This window comes from Trachinotus anak, unplaced genomic scaffold (genome assembly GCF_046630095.1).
Source record: "Trachinotus anak isolate AG129_WGS33_773 ecotype Australia unplaced genomic scaffold, CSIRO_AGI_Tana_v1 ptg000015l, whole genome shotgun sequence".
Taxonomy (NCBI): Eukaryota; Metazoa; Chordata; class Actinopteri; order Carangiformes; family Carangidae; genus Trachinotus; species Trachinotus anak.
The window spans coordinates 7181182-7198135 of record NW_027273866.1 but is presented as its reverse complement, the minus strand read 5'-3'; the positions used below and the strand labels follow the sequence as shown (position 1 = coordinate 7198135).

The 16954-nt window shown below is 40.9% G+C and overlaps 1 protein-coding gene across 2 annotated transcripts; it reads left to right on the top strand.

The window, feature by feature from the left end:
* kcnk10b (potassium channel, subfamily K, member 10b) lies at window positions 1-16898 on the top strand. 2 transcript variants are annotated; one of them, XM_071498832.1, is made up of 7 exons: window positions 1-137; window positions 4341-4750; window positions 12145-12262; window positions 14009-14169; window positions 14484-14676; window positions 14792-14934; window positions 15507-16898. In XM_071498832.1, coding segments are annotated over exons 1-7 (1710 nt in total). In that variant the 5' UTR covers window positions 1-136; the 3' UTR covers window positions 16191-16898. The 2 variants fall into 2 exon arrangements, with proteins under 2 accessions (XP_071354933.1, XP_071354932.1); XM_071498831.1 differs by lacking the exon at window positions 1-137 and adding an exon at window positions 555-784.
* The last annotated feature ends 56 nt before the right edge of the window (window positions 16899-16954 follow it).

The window sequence follows — 16954 nt, the reverse complement described above, 5'->3', positions numbered from 1 at the left end:
ACACGGGAATGATGTAATGGTTTAAGCCTGCCGCTGATTTGGGGGTACAGCTACGACTCCCCGCCCCGCGCCATGTGCTCAACCGCCGGCTGCCAAACGATGAGAGGATAATTCTGCTTCGGAGGAAAAACACAAGAGTGAGTATTCATTAACGGATGAAAGAAATGTGTTGCTGATGCAAAAGGGCGCGAAGCTCGAAGGAAATTGCATTTAGCTCATTAGAGTAAAGGCAGGTGGAGCGGTGCGCTCTGGGAACGAAAGGGAGGAGAGCATCGTTCCCCGTTGTTCTCGCTGCCTGCGTACAAACGCGTGCGTAAAGTTGCTCGCCTGGACACGCTCCGGTTGTGTTTCTGGACCGGACCACTGGTTACGGTGCGTTTCGAGAGTGAGATGGGATGTGGTTTTGTCCTCCGAGCGCCGCGACGGCTCAGTAAAAGGTCTCACAAGTGTCTCAGTCTGTCGGACGGTCACCACGCGTTCGAGCGAGGTGGAGAGAAAAAGAGGAGGTGGTGGCGGCGGCGGTGGTGGTGGTGGGGGGGAGAGCAGCAGATGCAGACAATGCGGGTTTGAGATGCGTTTGTTTCTCCTGCAGTTTTCACCCACATCCACGAAAGGATGATGTGAAGATGTGGGAGAAGAATTAATACGTGATTTGGCTGTTTTTGTTTTTCATTTTTACATTCGCGCTGAGCACGTTTCCTTGCGTTGCGACTGAGAACAAAAACAGAGATGAAATTTCCAATAGAAAACCCAAGAAAACAAGTTAACTGGGACCCCGAACAAGGTAAATTCTGCTTTCTTATTGCCAAATAACTTTAGATATATGTCGTTTAATAGTAGGCTCTTATTCTCAGCTGCATCTACGGGAGAAACCTGAAACACAATAAATCCCACCCGGCTACATTATTGACCGATTTGAAACTGTTTTCACCAGCTTTGCACGATTTCTTCTTCATGATTTTGTCTGTTTCACTTGGGGTTTCCTCATATCTTTATGTTTCTGTAATGCAAAACGGACCTTAACACAAGACAAAGCGGCTGGGAGTAGCCAATGCCTTTATTCCCCATCCTTCGTGTGCTCAGCTGTGCAAGGCAGCGCTGCTGCGAGCGGAGCATCAGCGGCGTCAAGTTTGCAGAAACGGCCACCGTAAGGAAACCGGAAACGTTTTCAAAATAATAGCACAGAAAGTCGTTCCTTAAGATATAATGTCTGAAGGACTTGTACGGACTAGGCGCATGAAATTCTCAACACAAAGCCCAAATCTTCACCTACCATGAGACATGGCTTATAAGCGACTAGAAATAGGCCATGACTCTTCCTCTGTGCATGTTAGGTGAATATTTTTGGTATATTCTGTCCAGAAAGTATAAGCGGTTTTTACTTAGTCTTCAATCTCTATTGAACACAACTATTATAATTTTGTTAAGAGACATAGGTAGGTTGAAAGAAAGACTACTCTTCCGACAACTTCCTCAGTAAAGGACTTATTTTGAATTCTGTATTTACCGGAAGTCTGAAAGCTTCCTGCGTCATTCGGTTTGGCTTGACGCTTGTGCTTGAGGCTCAGCTGGTGAGTTAAACGCCTGCAACCTGTCTAGTGCTACAGGGAATAACTGGGCTGAGAGCCGACCTAAGCCAGACCAAAATTTACCTTCATACTTACTATTAGTAGACTTATGAATTTTCTTCATCAGTGGGTAAAAGATTCTTTTGTAACACTTTTGTTGTCCCGTAATATGAAGCTGACAGGCTGAAATGTTGACAAACTGGATATTTGGTGCCCCACTAAACTGTGTGGTGCCATCACTAAAAATCATGTCATCATCCACACATTTTTTTCCACTCTTTCTTTGGCTGAATTGAGTAACATCTCATTCACTAACCTGACCTGAGTCTCCGGTGAATTTCCCTCTGCTTTGGCCAGACATCCTGGAAGCAGAGAGTAAAGGCTGAGAGAGATGGTATCAGATAGTATCAGATAAAACTGCGCTCCACTCCACGCTTTATTTAATTTGCTAAAATCAATGTGAAGCTGCTTCAGTGGTTTGAAAAGGATTTGAGATTAATGCCACACAGCCTCAGAAGTTTGAAAGGCAAACCAAATTATGGTCATCACAGTTTTGGTTCTTCCCATATGGTTTAAAATATAGATTATAGACTTATATTCTTCTTTCATAATTGTTTTTTGATCACTTAAACGTGAGAGAAGCAGTTTTCTGACCTGCCCTATCTGCCTCTACCCCGTTGCGCTGAGCTAATTTATTCAATTTCACTCACTCACAAGATGAGATGAAAAGCAATTAATGTCAAAGTAGACTAGTAGTCTAGTTATGGATTTGGTCCAATTTGCACTTAATCTACTGATAGATGTTCCACTGCATCCATCAAAACGACAGCACCAAATACAGCATGAGATATTAATGTAGGGTCATAGGCTTTTTGCTGTTTCACCACTCAGTCTTAATTTTCTAATTCATCTCATCTTCTAAAAATAGCCAGCCACCGGCCTTAAAGGGCACATACTGTAAATTGAAAGCAGCAGTTTTGCACCTTCGTAAGCTTGTGATATCACTTTGCTGTTATTGACTCATGACACAGGGGTTAACTAACGAGATTTATAGCTCCTGCACCACAGAATGCGACACTTCCTGGACGTCCTTGACTCATCATGGCAGGGTGTGTGGCCTTGATTTGCTGTATTTGTGGGGTCCGAAAGTGGGGAGCCCACTGTACTCCTGTGGTCTGACAGCTCTGTGGGGACCAAAATACTGGCCCTCACAAGTTTAAATGGCTGATTATGGGTTAAATCTTGGTTTATGGTTGGGGGTAGAACTAGGTTTAGGTTAGGTAAGGGTCGGGGTTAGGCATTCAGTTGTGATGGTTAAGATGAGGGTAAGGGGCTAGAGAATGCAATATCTCAATAATCAGACCCCACAAATATAGTAAGACAAGGATGTGTGTGTGTGTAATCATTTTTGCTTAGTATATCCTGTAAGTGATACTATCCCATTAAACAAAAGAGTGGTCTCCTTTATACAAATCCATTTCTTATTCCATCCTTCAAGAGTTACATCATTGCAGACAACAGGCTCCGCCCATGGCTCTGAGGCACTCCATGCTCTCCAATCTGAGCGAGATGGGGGCGTTAGGGGTGAAGGCCACTGAATGGCTTATAGAATGCCTTATATACATTAAAAGAATCTAAATTTGACCGCCTCCTTGGTGCTGCTCGCCCTTATGGTTGACCTGCTCCAGCACACATGCATTTATTATAAATCCCATCCAGAAGCCAATGACTGGAAGTGGCACTTACCCCTCTCTTATAATCTATTAGAAAAATTGAATCCTGCTTCCCACCAAAGCGAGTAAGTCAATTTTAACCTGTGCCTAACAGTACTTGTAAAACTACATGTGTAAGTGGTGTGTCTTAAAAATTTGACTGTTTTTCTCATTTTGCCTTTTTATGTATATACTGTACATCTATGCAATATTCAGACAATAAATTCGTTAATGTCCAAAATTCAGGATGTTTTTCAAGGTTTTGTGTTTATTCCATTAAATTAATGATGATTTCTGCATTAGTAATAAGGGCAGTGGCTGTGGACTTCTGAGGCTCCATTCCACAGGACTAATGGCTTTTATGTGTGAAACCCAGAACAAATTCTCTGAATGGAAAGCCGGCGAGGCAACAGAGAGTCTTCCTGCGACCTGGCTTTGGCACAGCTGTAGGCCAGATAGCATTCATTTGTGCAGATAGCTTTCAGTGTCAGCTTCGCAAACAGCCTTTATTAGCCCCACGGTAAGGCAGGGAAATTGCTTTTAAATGCATCACACAGGAGGATATAGGATTTCAATAGTTGTAATGAGCTTATGCCTGTGTCTGTATTAAGCTGTGCAACTTCATTTAAAAAGTAAGCCACGAGAAAGCTTAAAGGAGTAAGATAATATTGTAATAAACTAATTCCTTGCATTAAATTCAATTTTCTTATTATTAACAGATTTGTTAACACAGTCAAGTACAAAGGACAAACATATAAACACCGAAATACCTTGGGTAATCATTTCAGACTTACTTCTAAGGACTTAAATACTGTCTGCAAAACAACATCTCAGAAGAATGTTTCTCATTTGTCTGTCAGCACTTTTTTCTTATCCAGTCTATAACAGATTTAGGGCCCTGAGCCAGGTATTAGAAACACTCTGCCAAAGTTTATTCATCTAAAATCACCAGAATCTTTTTCACAAAAAGTATTACTGTCCCTGTCTTAATATCCTCCAAAACAAAGGTAAACAAAACACATATTAATCCAGCTTTGTCTTTCCCCTCACTCTTATCTAGTGGCGGTCCAGACCAACTTGGTCCCTCCCAAAAAGGCCCAGCCTGGCATGGTGAAGTCGAGCCTTGTCCAGGCCAGCGTTGCCACCATGCAGAACCCAATGGGCTGTGACCCAAAGGTCAACGGTCACTGTCCACTGCCACGCCTGTCCATCTCCTCCCGCTCTGCCAGCGTGGTGGCCAGCATGGACGCCAGCTGTGATGGCTCGGCGCTCCACTCAGTGATGAAGTGGAAGACGGTGTTGGCAGTGTTCATTGTGGTTGTTCTCTACCTGATTTGCGGAGGTCTGGCATTCAGGGCGCTGGAGATGCCATTTGAGAGCAACCAGACGACCAGCATAACCCTAGAGAAGGCTTCGTTCCTGGAGAGACACCCCCGTGTTACTCCAGACGAGCTGGAGGCGCTCATCAAGGTGAGTGCCTGAAAGTGGAGATGAGATTTTGGTGTTTATGTTTAACAGACTTTCAAGAGAGCAATTTTCTTGTTTTTTCCTTCCTGCTACCAGGCAACTTTGGCATAATATAAACATAGCATTTGTTCCATCAATTTACAGGTTAGAGTGCAAGGGAACATGAAGATAAGGAAAATGAAATGAAAATAATCTTATAAATAATACTGAGTGTCATTCAATTTGATCGGTAGATAAAATGACAAAAGTCAGAGGATTGACCTTTATAGCAGCAGTTTTATAGATGGTGATCGCTATCGGGGGTAATTAGGGGTTCTCAGGGTAATTAATTCTGGTTTCATTAGCTAATCACATGAGCTTGAAAGGGTCGGATGCTACTTCCTTTCATGTCCACACTGTCCTTCAGCAAATGAAGCCTTTACTTCCAACCTTTAAAACTTTAAACATTTTCAGAAGACCTGCTCACGTGCAGATAAAATACACTCATGTAATATCATGTGTCTTTTGGCTTTTAATGGGTAAATATCTGTTTTAATACTGAGTAAAAAAGATTGACTCTGTGGATAAATTGAGAGCAGCTGAGATTTCAAAGATGTTTTGCATTTATGGCAACCAAGCCTCCACTTCCTGAATTCTTCAGAACTTTCAACCACATTTAATGGCCTTCATCAGCTTATGCCATTCATTAATGAAGGTAATTGAATGCAGCTGAAAGCTCAGAAAAAGCCAATGAGTGGACCTTTGAGTTAAAACCGTTTTGTCACCTACACTTTTGTGCAAGTCAAGAAGGAACTTTCATATGCATATCGCACTGGCTACATGACTTCTCCTCATACATTTGTATTTGTGTCTTCAGGCATCATAGTTACACACTGTGTAAGTGCTTGGAGCAGTTTAGCCGTCGTTGCTACAGAGACAGACACCTGAATATTATCTTTTTAGATGTTGTTGTCGGCTCCAGTTCAGTCATTTGTAATCTGACTCCACTACTGAAACACCCCAGTTCTAAATTTGTTGCAGAGATTTGGCCGTACCTGTTGTTTTTATTTCATTCTAGTGTCTGCTGCAAGTTTTAGAAATGGTTGTGAGCCCCAGGTGCTTAAGAGTGTTATTATTGTGCTACTCTATTTGGTGGACTTAGCACCTAAATATGTATGCATGTGGGTGGAAGTAGAAGTACACTCTGTCCTCTTGATAAATCGAAGGCATCCACTATTAAGGGTAACATTAAACTCACAACATTTTCAATAAAACAGTGTTGTCTTAGCACATAATAATGCTAATTTATATGAATTTTGAATTTTTTAAATAGCATTTTCATTCGGGGTTTCTTCACGCAGTGTTGAAGAGTCAATAAATGGATTATACAGAGTCTAAAGCACCATCAGAAGGCACACCCCCTGCTCTCTGCCCCCTGGTTGGTTGGCAGTTGATGGGTAAATGTCATGAGCAGACTTAGAGGCAGGTCCATCCTTTAGCAGGAAGCACAGTAATACCTTCAGGGTTGCTTACCACAGAGATGTTCATAATTCTCAGTGACACTTTACGTCTGTTGGCAAATACGCTGTACAGTGGATGCAGTTTTACGTTACAGAACATTACATAAAAGTAATCATGGAGAAAAGGGCAAATAATTGTCTGCATCCTAGGATGTGTATCCTCAGAAACCGAGGTCAGTCAATGTGACCTTTACGCTGTACTCAGCTGCCTAAAGTAGAGAACTGTGAATTGATTTAGTCTTCAGTTCATATGCAGTATGACAATATAGTGATAGTAAAAAAGGGTGACATTTTTGTTAGAACAGAACAGTGGGTTGTTTTAAGAGAAATAGATTTCATAACTAACTTGTATCTGAATATCTCATACATTCGATAACAAGTGTATGAATTTCCAGAGTGAGGCTTTAACGACACCCACACGGTTTGAAAAAGGAAACTAGCTCACAGCCACAATAGTATACTTGTCTTTTCTGTAACATTTGAAGCCAAGTTTTTAATGTTTCCTATCAAAACTGTATGTGATGTATCTTCTGTTTTAACAAGAACTTAATATGAAGAACTGAGTGACTCTCTGCTGCTGAACACTCAAAATGAAACTCCATCAAAGTCTGTCTGATCATAAAATGAATTTTAGCATGTATCAGAATTAATCATTTAGTGGCAGATCTCTAACATGTGAACCTGTATAAAACAGCCTGTTTTATACCTGAACATGGCAACCCTGAAAACTGTGACATAAAATTTGATTTAAATTGACCCGAGGAAATCCCATCATAACTTAACTGTGCATTTTACAATGTCTTTTTACGGTGTCAGCTGCTTTGTAACACAGAGTATGATGATTCTTCACACTGCTCTCTGTTATTACACCCAGAATTATGGGGCAAGATTTAAGGTCACTGCATCTAGCTGACACGCACAACCGGACGCAGGATTGGAAAATGATTTGAGATGTGTCGGCGTGCAGTTGGCTGCGTGGAAAGTTTGATTTGTGAGGGTGGGCATTGGGACTAAGATCAGTCAAGCTCTCCTTTAAACAGACTCTGCAGAGGATGTTGAGAAAGAAAAAAAGAAGGACAATGTGTGTGAATGTGGGCGACTATCTTGCTTGGAGTGTAAGAATTTGTATCACAAGCTCCAAAGGGCAAATGTGAAATCCTTTTTACCAAGTATCTGATCAGTGGTATTCCACAGAAATCATATGGAAATGCAGTAGATCCTGCAGTAAAGCACTGTGAATAAAAATTAATATTTTAACCAAATCATAGCCTGTGATACAGATGCCAAGAGAACGTTTTGCAATGCCTTCCATGTTTTTTCATGTAGTCTGAGAATACTAAAGACAAGAGTCATGTTAGTGCCACAGGGGACCCTCCTGATTCTCCTTAGTTTGAAATAACCCCAAAGAGAGAACCAACCACATGGCATTTCGTATGCTCCACTTTCCGCTAGAATGGTTCTATTTGATGTTAGTGTCTTCAACACTGCTCCAGTGAATATTGGACTGCCTATCTGTCTCTCCCTCCTCCTCCTCCTCCTCCTCCTCCTCCACTCCCACCTCTGCTCATTTATATTTTCCCAGAGAGCCATCCTTTTCTTCTTCTTCTTCTAACATTAACCTCCAAGCCCCAAAAGCGCTATCATGAGTGTGTAAAAAAAAAAAAAAAAAAAAAGAAAGAAAAAAAAAATCAATGACAGTGTTTCCTACAGAGAAGTGTGGAAATAAAAACCTTTAGCTTGGTGTGCCTGGGGTCCGGAGAGAATCAATTATTCATTGCACAGGCCAGCAGTCACAGACCTCCTGCTGCCCGAAGCAGCAGCACTAGTAGCAGCAGTCACATCATAGTCAAGGCTGTTGACTGGACAAATGATCAGATTCAGATACATGAGATGTGTCTCACAAGGAACTGAAAGCTACGGAGCTATTTGCCTGTGTAAAATTCCCCAGAATTCTATTACGTCTGACAATAAAATAATTGTTTGACATGTTCATTTATTTGGCGTTCTACAAAGAAGATTGATATAACTCAAATGCCTATATGGTAAATTTAAAGACCACTGCCAGTAGCTAGTTCACTTAGCTTAGCGTAAATACTGGAAGCAAAGCTAAACAATTAGCCTAGCTAACAACATCTGAGAACTAGCATCTCTAAAGCTCCAGTTTTTTGCAGCTTTTTATGTTAGGCTAAGCTAGCAGGTACCATTTCTAGCTTCGTACTCACGATGCTGGCATGATAGTGGCTCCTCAGCTAACTCCTGGCAATGAAGTGAATAAGAGTTATTCCCAAAATGTCAATCTATTTCTTTAAATCAGAAGAAGCAATACTGGTTCATCACTCGACTGATTTATGTTGGTACTTCAACCTTAAAAAAGAACAAACATCAAGCGATGTGTGAAGCTCACACTGGCAATTTTTTTCTGCTGTCTCAAGAAAAGGCCCTCAGGACTTTCACAAGTACTCCATCAAAGATCCTCTTTGGTCCTCTCACAGGTTTCGTTATCGGTCTGTTCGTGCTGTGTCAAGCCTGTCACTCAGCTGATGAAACTCTGTGGGGACACAGAAGTGGTGACTCACTGTTGTCAAACTGTTTGGCGGAGGAGTTGACAGAAAAATGGCAATCTCAGGAAGTGTGTGTGTGTGTGTGTGTGTGTGTGTGTGTGTGTATTTATATGCAGCCTGTGTGGGTGTGTGAGGAGGAAGGAGACGATGTATTAGAGAGCGGGCATTTGTTAAGGTTTACTCCCCAGCATGTGCTGACCTGACGTGTCTCCTGACCTCTTCATGTCTGCTTCAGTATCTGTGCTGTCCACCTACCCGCTGTGCGCCCGCAAAGACAGCAGACCTAATTGGCTTTCCCATTACCGTTGGGATGAGTCACACTGAGGCGCTATGTCAAGCCTCGCTGTTATTGACACCAGTCAAGCCTCATTTATTGATGAGTCACTTATCCGCAAATAAATTTTTATATACACTGAGATATCTGCAGTAAAACTACATTAGGACACACAACCAACACCATCCTGATTTTTTACATTTTTTCCTTCCATGATTATTCAGTTTATTATTTTTCAAATATAATATATTATAATATTATGACACTGTCTAAGCCATTTTGTTGCATAGTGAGTATGTTTACCTAGATACTTTAAGTACATTTTGGTGAAACCCCCCCTGTGCTAAGTAGAAGTGACCTTCAATGCATGGCTTTTAGTTGTAATAGAGTATTTTTCCCCTTTCTGCTTTCATTTCATCAACACTGGTTCCTAAAGGAAAAATTGCAATTGCTTTAATCAGACATCAGTCACTCAATCACTGATTTGAAATCAGTGACTCACACCTGTAAGTTAATAGTAAGAGTAATAAAAGTCTAAAACAAAGCCAAAAACAAACAGATCTTTGCAATGTCTGTGTATCAGAGTCAGATTTTGTTTTTCATTAAAAATGCCAACACACCAGATCATCAACTCGCTCTGCTCAGTGCTCACTTCACAAACCGTTATTATAAATTCATACCAGCCTAATCTATTATGGACCTCGGTCTTCCTGTTTGGCAGTCATTTGTGCAGCCATTATGCTTCAAGGTGGTCAGTGCAGAGCTCTATATATTAGTGATGGTGAAAGTGCTGCAGAGGAGAGTGCTTGGCACTAAGAGTGAGGGAGAGAGTGCGGCACCATGCTGGCTGGATCACTGCCGTCACCTGCTGTGGGGTGGAAACACACACTGAGAGGATAAAGATCTGCAGTGAGTTCATGTGCTGTCTAATGATCCTGCAGTGGAGAATATAAAAACACATTAGCTAAGAGCCCGTCATGAGCGCCTGATGGTCACTGGATGTGTGTGAGAATGTTGGTGCGCTGAGTCCTCTGTAAAACCAGAATAGGGGAGAGCAGGATGTGTGAAACCAAAGCACCATTTGTCGTCCTAATTAACACCCTGCAACACAAATCAAAGTTATCACCCTCATGCCTCAAAAGTGCACGTGCCAAAGGAGGATTTTCCACATTTCTAATGCAGCATGAACTTGGCTGTGAAAGAGACGAGAGACAAAAATAGACCTCCTCATAAAGTATTCAGATACATTGTGAGGCTATTTATAGCTCTCCCTTGAGTCCAGAATTAGGTTATTTGGGGTTTATTTTATAATTACCGCTTTGATATTGCCCCAGTAAAGCAGATGTGTCTGCTAAAAGCTATGAAATAGCATTACTGTAACTGGCTAATTTTAGGTACAGAAATCAATCTCATCAGGGGGCTGCGCTGATGGAGCTGAGGTAATCACAAGCAAGAATATGAGTAGGCATGTGCAGCGATGTGTGTTGAAGTGGTCCTCCACTCTGTCTGCTTTGAAATGTATGTCACGAGAGTTGATACATATTTCATTACATGGACGTGCATCTCACTAACAGCTTGCGTGGATGGATTGGTTGGGGGTTGCTGTGTAGATGATGTCCCATAAGGAATGTTGGTAAATGCAGTGAAGCTATTTCTTATGAAAAAAATCCCTCACAGTGACTTTTATATTAGCAGAGGCGATGCTTATTTGGGCACAGAAGCAAAATTCAAATCACAAATTTCCACAGAGAAAATAAAATAAAAAAGCTTTTCTCCAAAAATGCCCATAAACAGGGAGTGTAGACAAAAAACAAAATAGAAGATTAACATTTCGTGGCTACATAATGGAGCACAGAAGAAGATTAATGAGAGTAATGATGCAGTAAACGCAGGCATTGTGGGTTCTTAATGTTTTCTAGACACTACACAAGCTGTGGATAAAGACGAGCTGAGGGACTAAAGAAAAAGGCTGACATTGAAAAAAAGGAGAAAAAGGTCTTTCTGCTGCATGTGAAAGTGTGTTTAGTCAGTGTGAACTGTAAAAACATGCAAATTAGGAGAGAGAAACAGCGTCATGTGAAGAGCCACTGAATAATTTGAACAGATCTCGTGCTAGATGTTTGTGTGCATGCTTACTGTATATCCACAGGAATAGTAAAAAAAAGTCATCATGGAGTGTTTTCATATATTGACATAATAATAGATGATTTATTTTAAATGTATATAATAATGTACACTATGATTGTAAAATACTTTCAGCCAAGAATTACTTGCATAATTATTTTAGACAGGCCATGTTTTCATGAATAAATACAAAAGCTCATGCTTTAGGACAGTGGTTCCCAGCATGGGGGTTGGGAATTTTTTGCCAGATGGAGCAGAATCTTACCAGATGACATGCTCTTAGTGTAAACCAGTACATGTGCACTTTAAGTGTCCAAAACATTCACTGTATCAATGATGACAGGTACAACATGTGAAGTATTTAATTAACTGCAATATTGTGTCATAGAGCTGCAGTGGCTACAAGTGCTGGGCAGTCCAATTCAGTGATGAGTTCATTTTGAGTTGGTTCATCTAAATAGATCGAAAAGCAAACCTGCTTTAGCAAAACTGACATTGAAAACATAAAGTCAAAAAGTCAAAAACTAATGAAAACTCTTATCTATAAAAACTATTCTAACCCATGTTACACAATCAGTGGCACAGGGCACATATGCACACACAAGCCCAGACACACATAAGAAACATAGAAATACATAAACATTGGCAGGAGGTGGGTTAATGTGCTCACTCTCTTCACGCAATCAGGACTTTATGTAATGAAATCAGACCAGACATGTCGAGTATTTGTTGTGTTACGTCAGCTGAGCTGGCATGTAGTCATGAATCCTGCGGTTATGAGAATATAATGAGCAAAATGTAAGTTGGCTACTAAGCTACTACGTTTCATATTCATACAGGCTTTTACACTTTGCTTCTAAGGTTACATTCATCTGGATATCTCAGATTCGAATACCTGCACATATCATCTTTATAATTTATAAATTGTCCTCTTTCCAGCATGCCGTAGATGCTGTGTGTGCAGGAGTGAGACCTATTGGAGACATGTCCTATAATTCCAGTCACTGGGACCTGGGCAGTGCTTTCTTCTTCGCTGGAACTGTCATCACAACCATAGGTAAGTTTGAAATAGGCTTTGTTTTAAACTAGCTCAATCAGCTACTGCTGACAGTCAATACAACTGACATTTCAACAACTTATATGTGCTGATGTGTCACTCTTCTTTTTTAACACACTTCAGCCCTCTTACTGTCAACTTGTGTTGTGTTTTCCAGATTCCCTCAATCATTTTTAACAAACACACAAAAAAAGGGAAATGTAATGTCTGAAATGTATTTTCATTGTTTATATTTTTATAATAACAGAGTTGAGGTGGATTATTTTTTATTTCATGATATGCTTTTTACTTAGTCTTTTTTTCTTTGGTAATAACATTTTCTCCTCAATGACAGTTTTATTTCATGACATTTTCATGAAAAAATTTGTAATATTTTATAATTTGGAACACTTTGCCTCCCAACCACTGAACCCACAACACTTCTTATGTGTTGAGAGAAAAAGCAATATTATATCATCACTATTTCACCATGTAAATTTTTAATGAAAATGTTTTGTCTTGTCTACAAAATACAAACAACAATATTAGTCAATAACTGCAAGACTACTCGGCAATAAATACTTTTATAAAGGTGTTGAAGCATTTTAGATGAGATTTGTCTATTCATTTTGACAAGTATTCTCATAGCAAATCTCTATAAAGCTGTGTAAATGACTCCTTCTTATTAGTGCCCTCAGGTGAGTTTCACAAATCCCTTTTGCCCTCATGAGATGGTGCTAGATGATGCAAAGCACAAGCGCCATGGAATCTAACAGCCTGTGAAGATCAGCATTATCAAGGATGCTTACAATACAGGCACTGCTGACAGAGACAATGTGGCTTTACTTTATATCAAGCTTTTTCTAATTGTTTTTTTTTTTTTCCCTCTTAAAGGACTTTCTTGTTTTTATAAGATAAACATGTAAACAGCTTGTAATTGATCACAATTAGTTTTTAAAATGAATGTGAAAACCCTTTGGCTGCCTGGAAGCTTTGATCAAATGCAACCATTTACAATAAATGAAGTTCCATTCAGGAGCTGTAATTTGACCATCAAAGCGGAGGCATTAAAGTTTCTATCCTCTCTATTAGCTGTAGTGTACCTTCTTTGAAATGACTGGAAAAACACAAAGCCACTGGCCTGTTATTATAGTGTAGTCCACAGATTTAATTATTCGGTAACGTGCTGCTGAGCACAGGCTTTCAGTGGATTCATTTACTTTACTGAAATATGGGCCATTACAAAACAAGAAGGCAGACATCTTGCATTAAATTAAAAAAAAACATGTACATACAAATTCCATTAACTAGACATCCTAAAATGAATTTAAATAAAAATCTATGTGAACATTAGTAAAAGTTTATTTTATGGTAATATTCTGGTCACAACAGGTTCAAATGGGAGGGACTGGGAAACAGTGCAATATATACTCTGTCTCCTTGATGTCTTCATTGTATTCCTGTCACTGTAAGACCATAATTAATGCAATTTTCTCTAAGGGGAACCTAATTATTGTCTCTCGTGGAGCTTATTTACCTCCAGGAACTAAAAGATATTACATAAGCACTTCAATTGATTATGTTGCATAAGAAAGTCTTGATTGTCTTCTGTTTCTCATCTTACTCTTAATAGTCCACCCCCGCTGCCAGCTTTTCTCTGTCTTATTTTGCATCATCGTTGTATGTCCTCAATATCATATTTCTTCGCTCATTTTTCCACTTCTTTTTCTCCTGTCCTCCTCTCTCTGATTTACTTGTTTTCGACAGGTTATGGAAACATAGCTCCAAGCACGGAAGGCGGGAAAATCTTTTGCATTCTTTATGCCATATTTGGCATCCCTCTCTTTGGCTTCTTGTTGGCGGGGATTGGAGACCAGCTGGGGACCATCTTTGTGAAAAGCATCTTGAGAGTTGAGAAGATATTCAGGGTGAGTTACAAGTATCATGGTGAATCGTTACATCTTTCTTTATGTATCAGTTGTATTGCTTTCTACTTTTAGTTCTATTGCATGTTGGTATTGTAATAGTGTAAAGGCACAAACAGGCCAAAGTTCTGAACTAACTAATTTGTTATTTATTCATTTTTAATCACTTTGTTCAGTAGAAACTTTAACCAGATCTGTATGTTTTCTGAGTCATGTTTTTTTGAGCATGACAGTTCTTTTTAGCAATCTTCCATGATTTTTTTTTTTAACTTTCTGGGTGAATTCTAACAGCTTGTGCTTTTTTTTTTTTTTTTAAGCAAAAACACAAACAGATCAGTCAGACTAAGATCAGAGTGACGTCCACCATCCTGTTCATCCTGGCCGGCTGCATTGTCTTTGTCACCATCCCAGCTGTCATCTTCAAACACATCGAGGGTTGGACCACATTGGAAGCCATCTACTTTGTAGTGATCACCCTTACCACAGTGGGAATAGGAGACTATGTGGCAGGTAGACCAATGTGACAAATGGTTGTTCTGTAATAATGTAGATTTTTGTTTTGTTGAACTTTAATGACATTTAAAAAAAAAATTTCACCAAACCTGTATCTTAACTTTATCTCCAGGTGGAAACCGTAGGATCAACTACAGGCAGTGGTACAAGCCGCTGGTGTGGTTCTGGATCTTGGTGGGGTTGGCGTACTTTGCAGCCGTCCTCAGCATGATTTCAGACTGGCTTCGAGTGCTGTCTAAAAAGACCAAAGAGGAGGTGGGGTTCATTCAATTACACCTCTCAGTATTACATTAGAGAGGCAGAACATTAAAGGTCACTCAGCTGCTACCTCTCTTGCCCCTTCTGTCTTCTCTCTTATTTTGCACATTAATTGCTGCTTAGACCTTGTCAGTAGCTTCGGTAACAGGCGGCTTTTGTTTGAGCTGTTGAAGACCTAGCTATTCCAGACAGGACAGACAGTGACTTATTGATCCACTAGAGTATCAAAGGATGTAAGGGCTAACCCTGTAGCTTAGTGTAGGGTTTTTCATTTTAGATGGTATGGAAATTTATTATGAAAATGACTATAAATAACACAAGGATAAGGGTGGTGATGTTTTATATTTTTCTCCTGAAAAGACTGTCTGTGCTGCAAAAGCCTGATATAGCGTATCCCTCTGTGCACAGGGCTCAACTGTTGTACAAAAACTATTAAAAACACAACTGTGAGCCAAACTGTTGCACTTGCTGACATGATCCTTTTGCCCCAATACTCTATCGGGTCTTGCAACTGTGGACTGTACCAAAAATCCCTTCCTGATCCTTTCCTTATTGCACTGTTGTCACAGGTTGGGGAGTTTAAAGCTCATGCAGCTGAATGGAAGGCAAATGTACGCGCAGAGTTCCGTGAAACGCGGCGGCGCCTGAGTGTTGAGATCCATGACAAGCTCCAGCGGGCCGCCACCATCCGCAGCATGGAGCGCCGTCAGCTCGGCCTGGAGCAACGAGCTCACTCCCTCGACATGCTGTCTCCAGAGAAGCGGGCCATGTTCGCCAGCCTGGATGCTGGCCGTTTCAAGACTTCATCCCAGGAGAGCATCGACACCAAGCTGAACAACCTGAGGCTGAGGGGGGCCTGCGAGCCATATGACCATCAGGGGAGTGAGCAGGCGCCGCAGACAGCATCATCCTCGGAGGAGAATCTCTTCAACTTACGATTTGGATCCCTCACCAAACTGGCCAGACGTAACAAGAACCGCGAGCTCAGGAGGAACATTCCTGAAGATGTTCGACGGGCGAGTGTAGGCATGAACGGTAGCGGTGCCATGCTGGGGGAGGAGAGGACTGAGGAAGAAGAAGAGGAAGATGGGGAGCCACATGAGGAAAACGGAGAAAGGAAAGAGGGAAACATCAGTCTGACAAACCTGTCGCAGTATGTGATGGACCGCACCAAGTTGAATGGGTTCATACCAGCACAGGCCAAAGACACAGAAGGTGATAAGGAATTGAATGGAGGAGCACTTCAGCCATAGACAGGGAGTGAGAGACTGAGAGAGTGAGAAAGAAACTCAGACAGTCAGAGTGAGAGTGCACGGTCCTTTGAGATGTCAAGAAATGTGCCTTGCGGTTTACTATGCCTAGATTGGAACTGCTCCCAGGAAATTCAGTCATCGTGCCATAGCTGTGGGAAGAAAATGTGTTGCCAAAAATGAATAAAATGGAAGAGACAGAAGAGGCTGTAGTTAAAATACCTCATTACAGATGTTACTGTACAATGGGCTACTTAAGAACTTTAATTTCTACAGGGGCTGTCTGTCCAGCCCTGTTGATTCTCAGCCCTCACACCCCTTAAGAGACACCTGGAGGCAACGACCATATGTTCACGTTGAATCTTTTTTTTTTTCTCTCTTTTTTTTGTTTGTTTTGTTAACAGTGTGGGCAGGACACGCAGAGAGCTAGATTCATGTCATCCATCCTCAGGAACATTATCGATCTCCGCTTTGTCATCTCATACTGTGGGGGGCTATTTTTAGCTCAGCAGCCTGCTGCAAAAGGACTTCAACGTTTAACAAATGGAGAGGTGGAGGTTGCGTTTCTGCTGGATCAATAGACAATATGAGCATTTACCTAGCTGACATGTACAATTATTCCTCCATGGTATGTGATTTTGGAGATGTAGCCTTAGGGTAGAAACTACTACATAGCCTACTGAGAGCTCATAAAAAAAAAAAAACAACAAACTGCTTATCTCGATTGTGCATGGTTCTTAAAACACAACCATAACAGTTTATTGACG

Coding starts and splice junctions, on each gene's coding strand:
- kcnk10b (XM_071498831.1), top strand. CDS start 730: ATGAAATTTCCAATAGAAAACCCAAGAAAACAAGTTAACTGGGACCCC. Junction 785..4,340: donor TAACTGGGACCCCGAACAAG/GTAAATTCTGCT, acceptor ACTCTTATCTAG/TGGCGGTCCAGACCAACTTG. Junction 12,263..14,008: donor AACTGTCATCACAACCATAG/GTAAGTTTGAAA, acceptor TGTTTTCGACAG/GTTATGGAAACATAGCTCCA.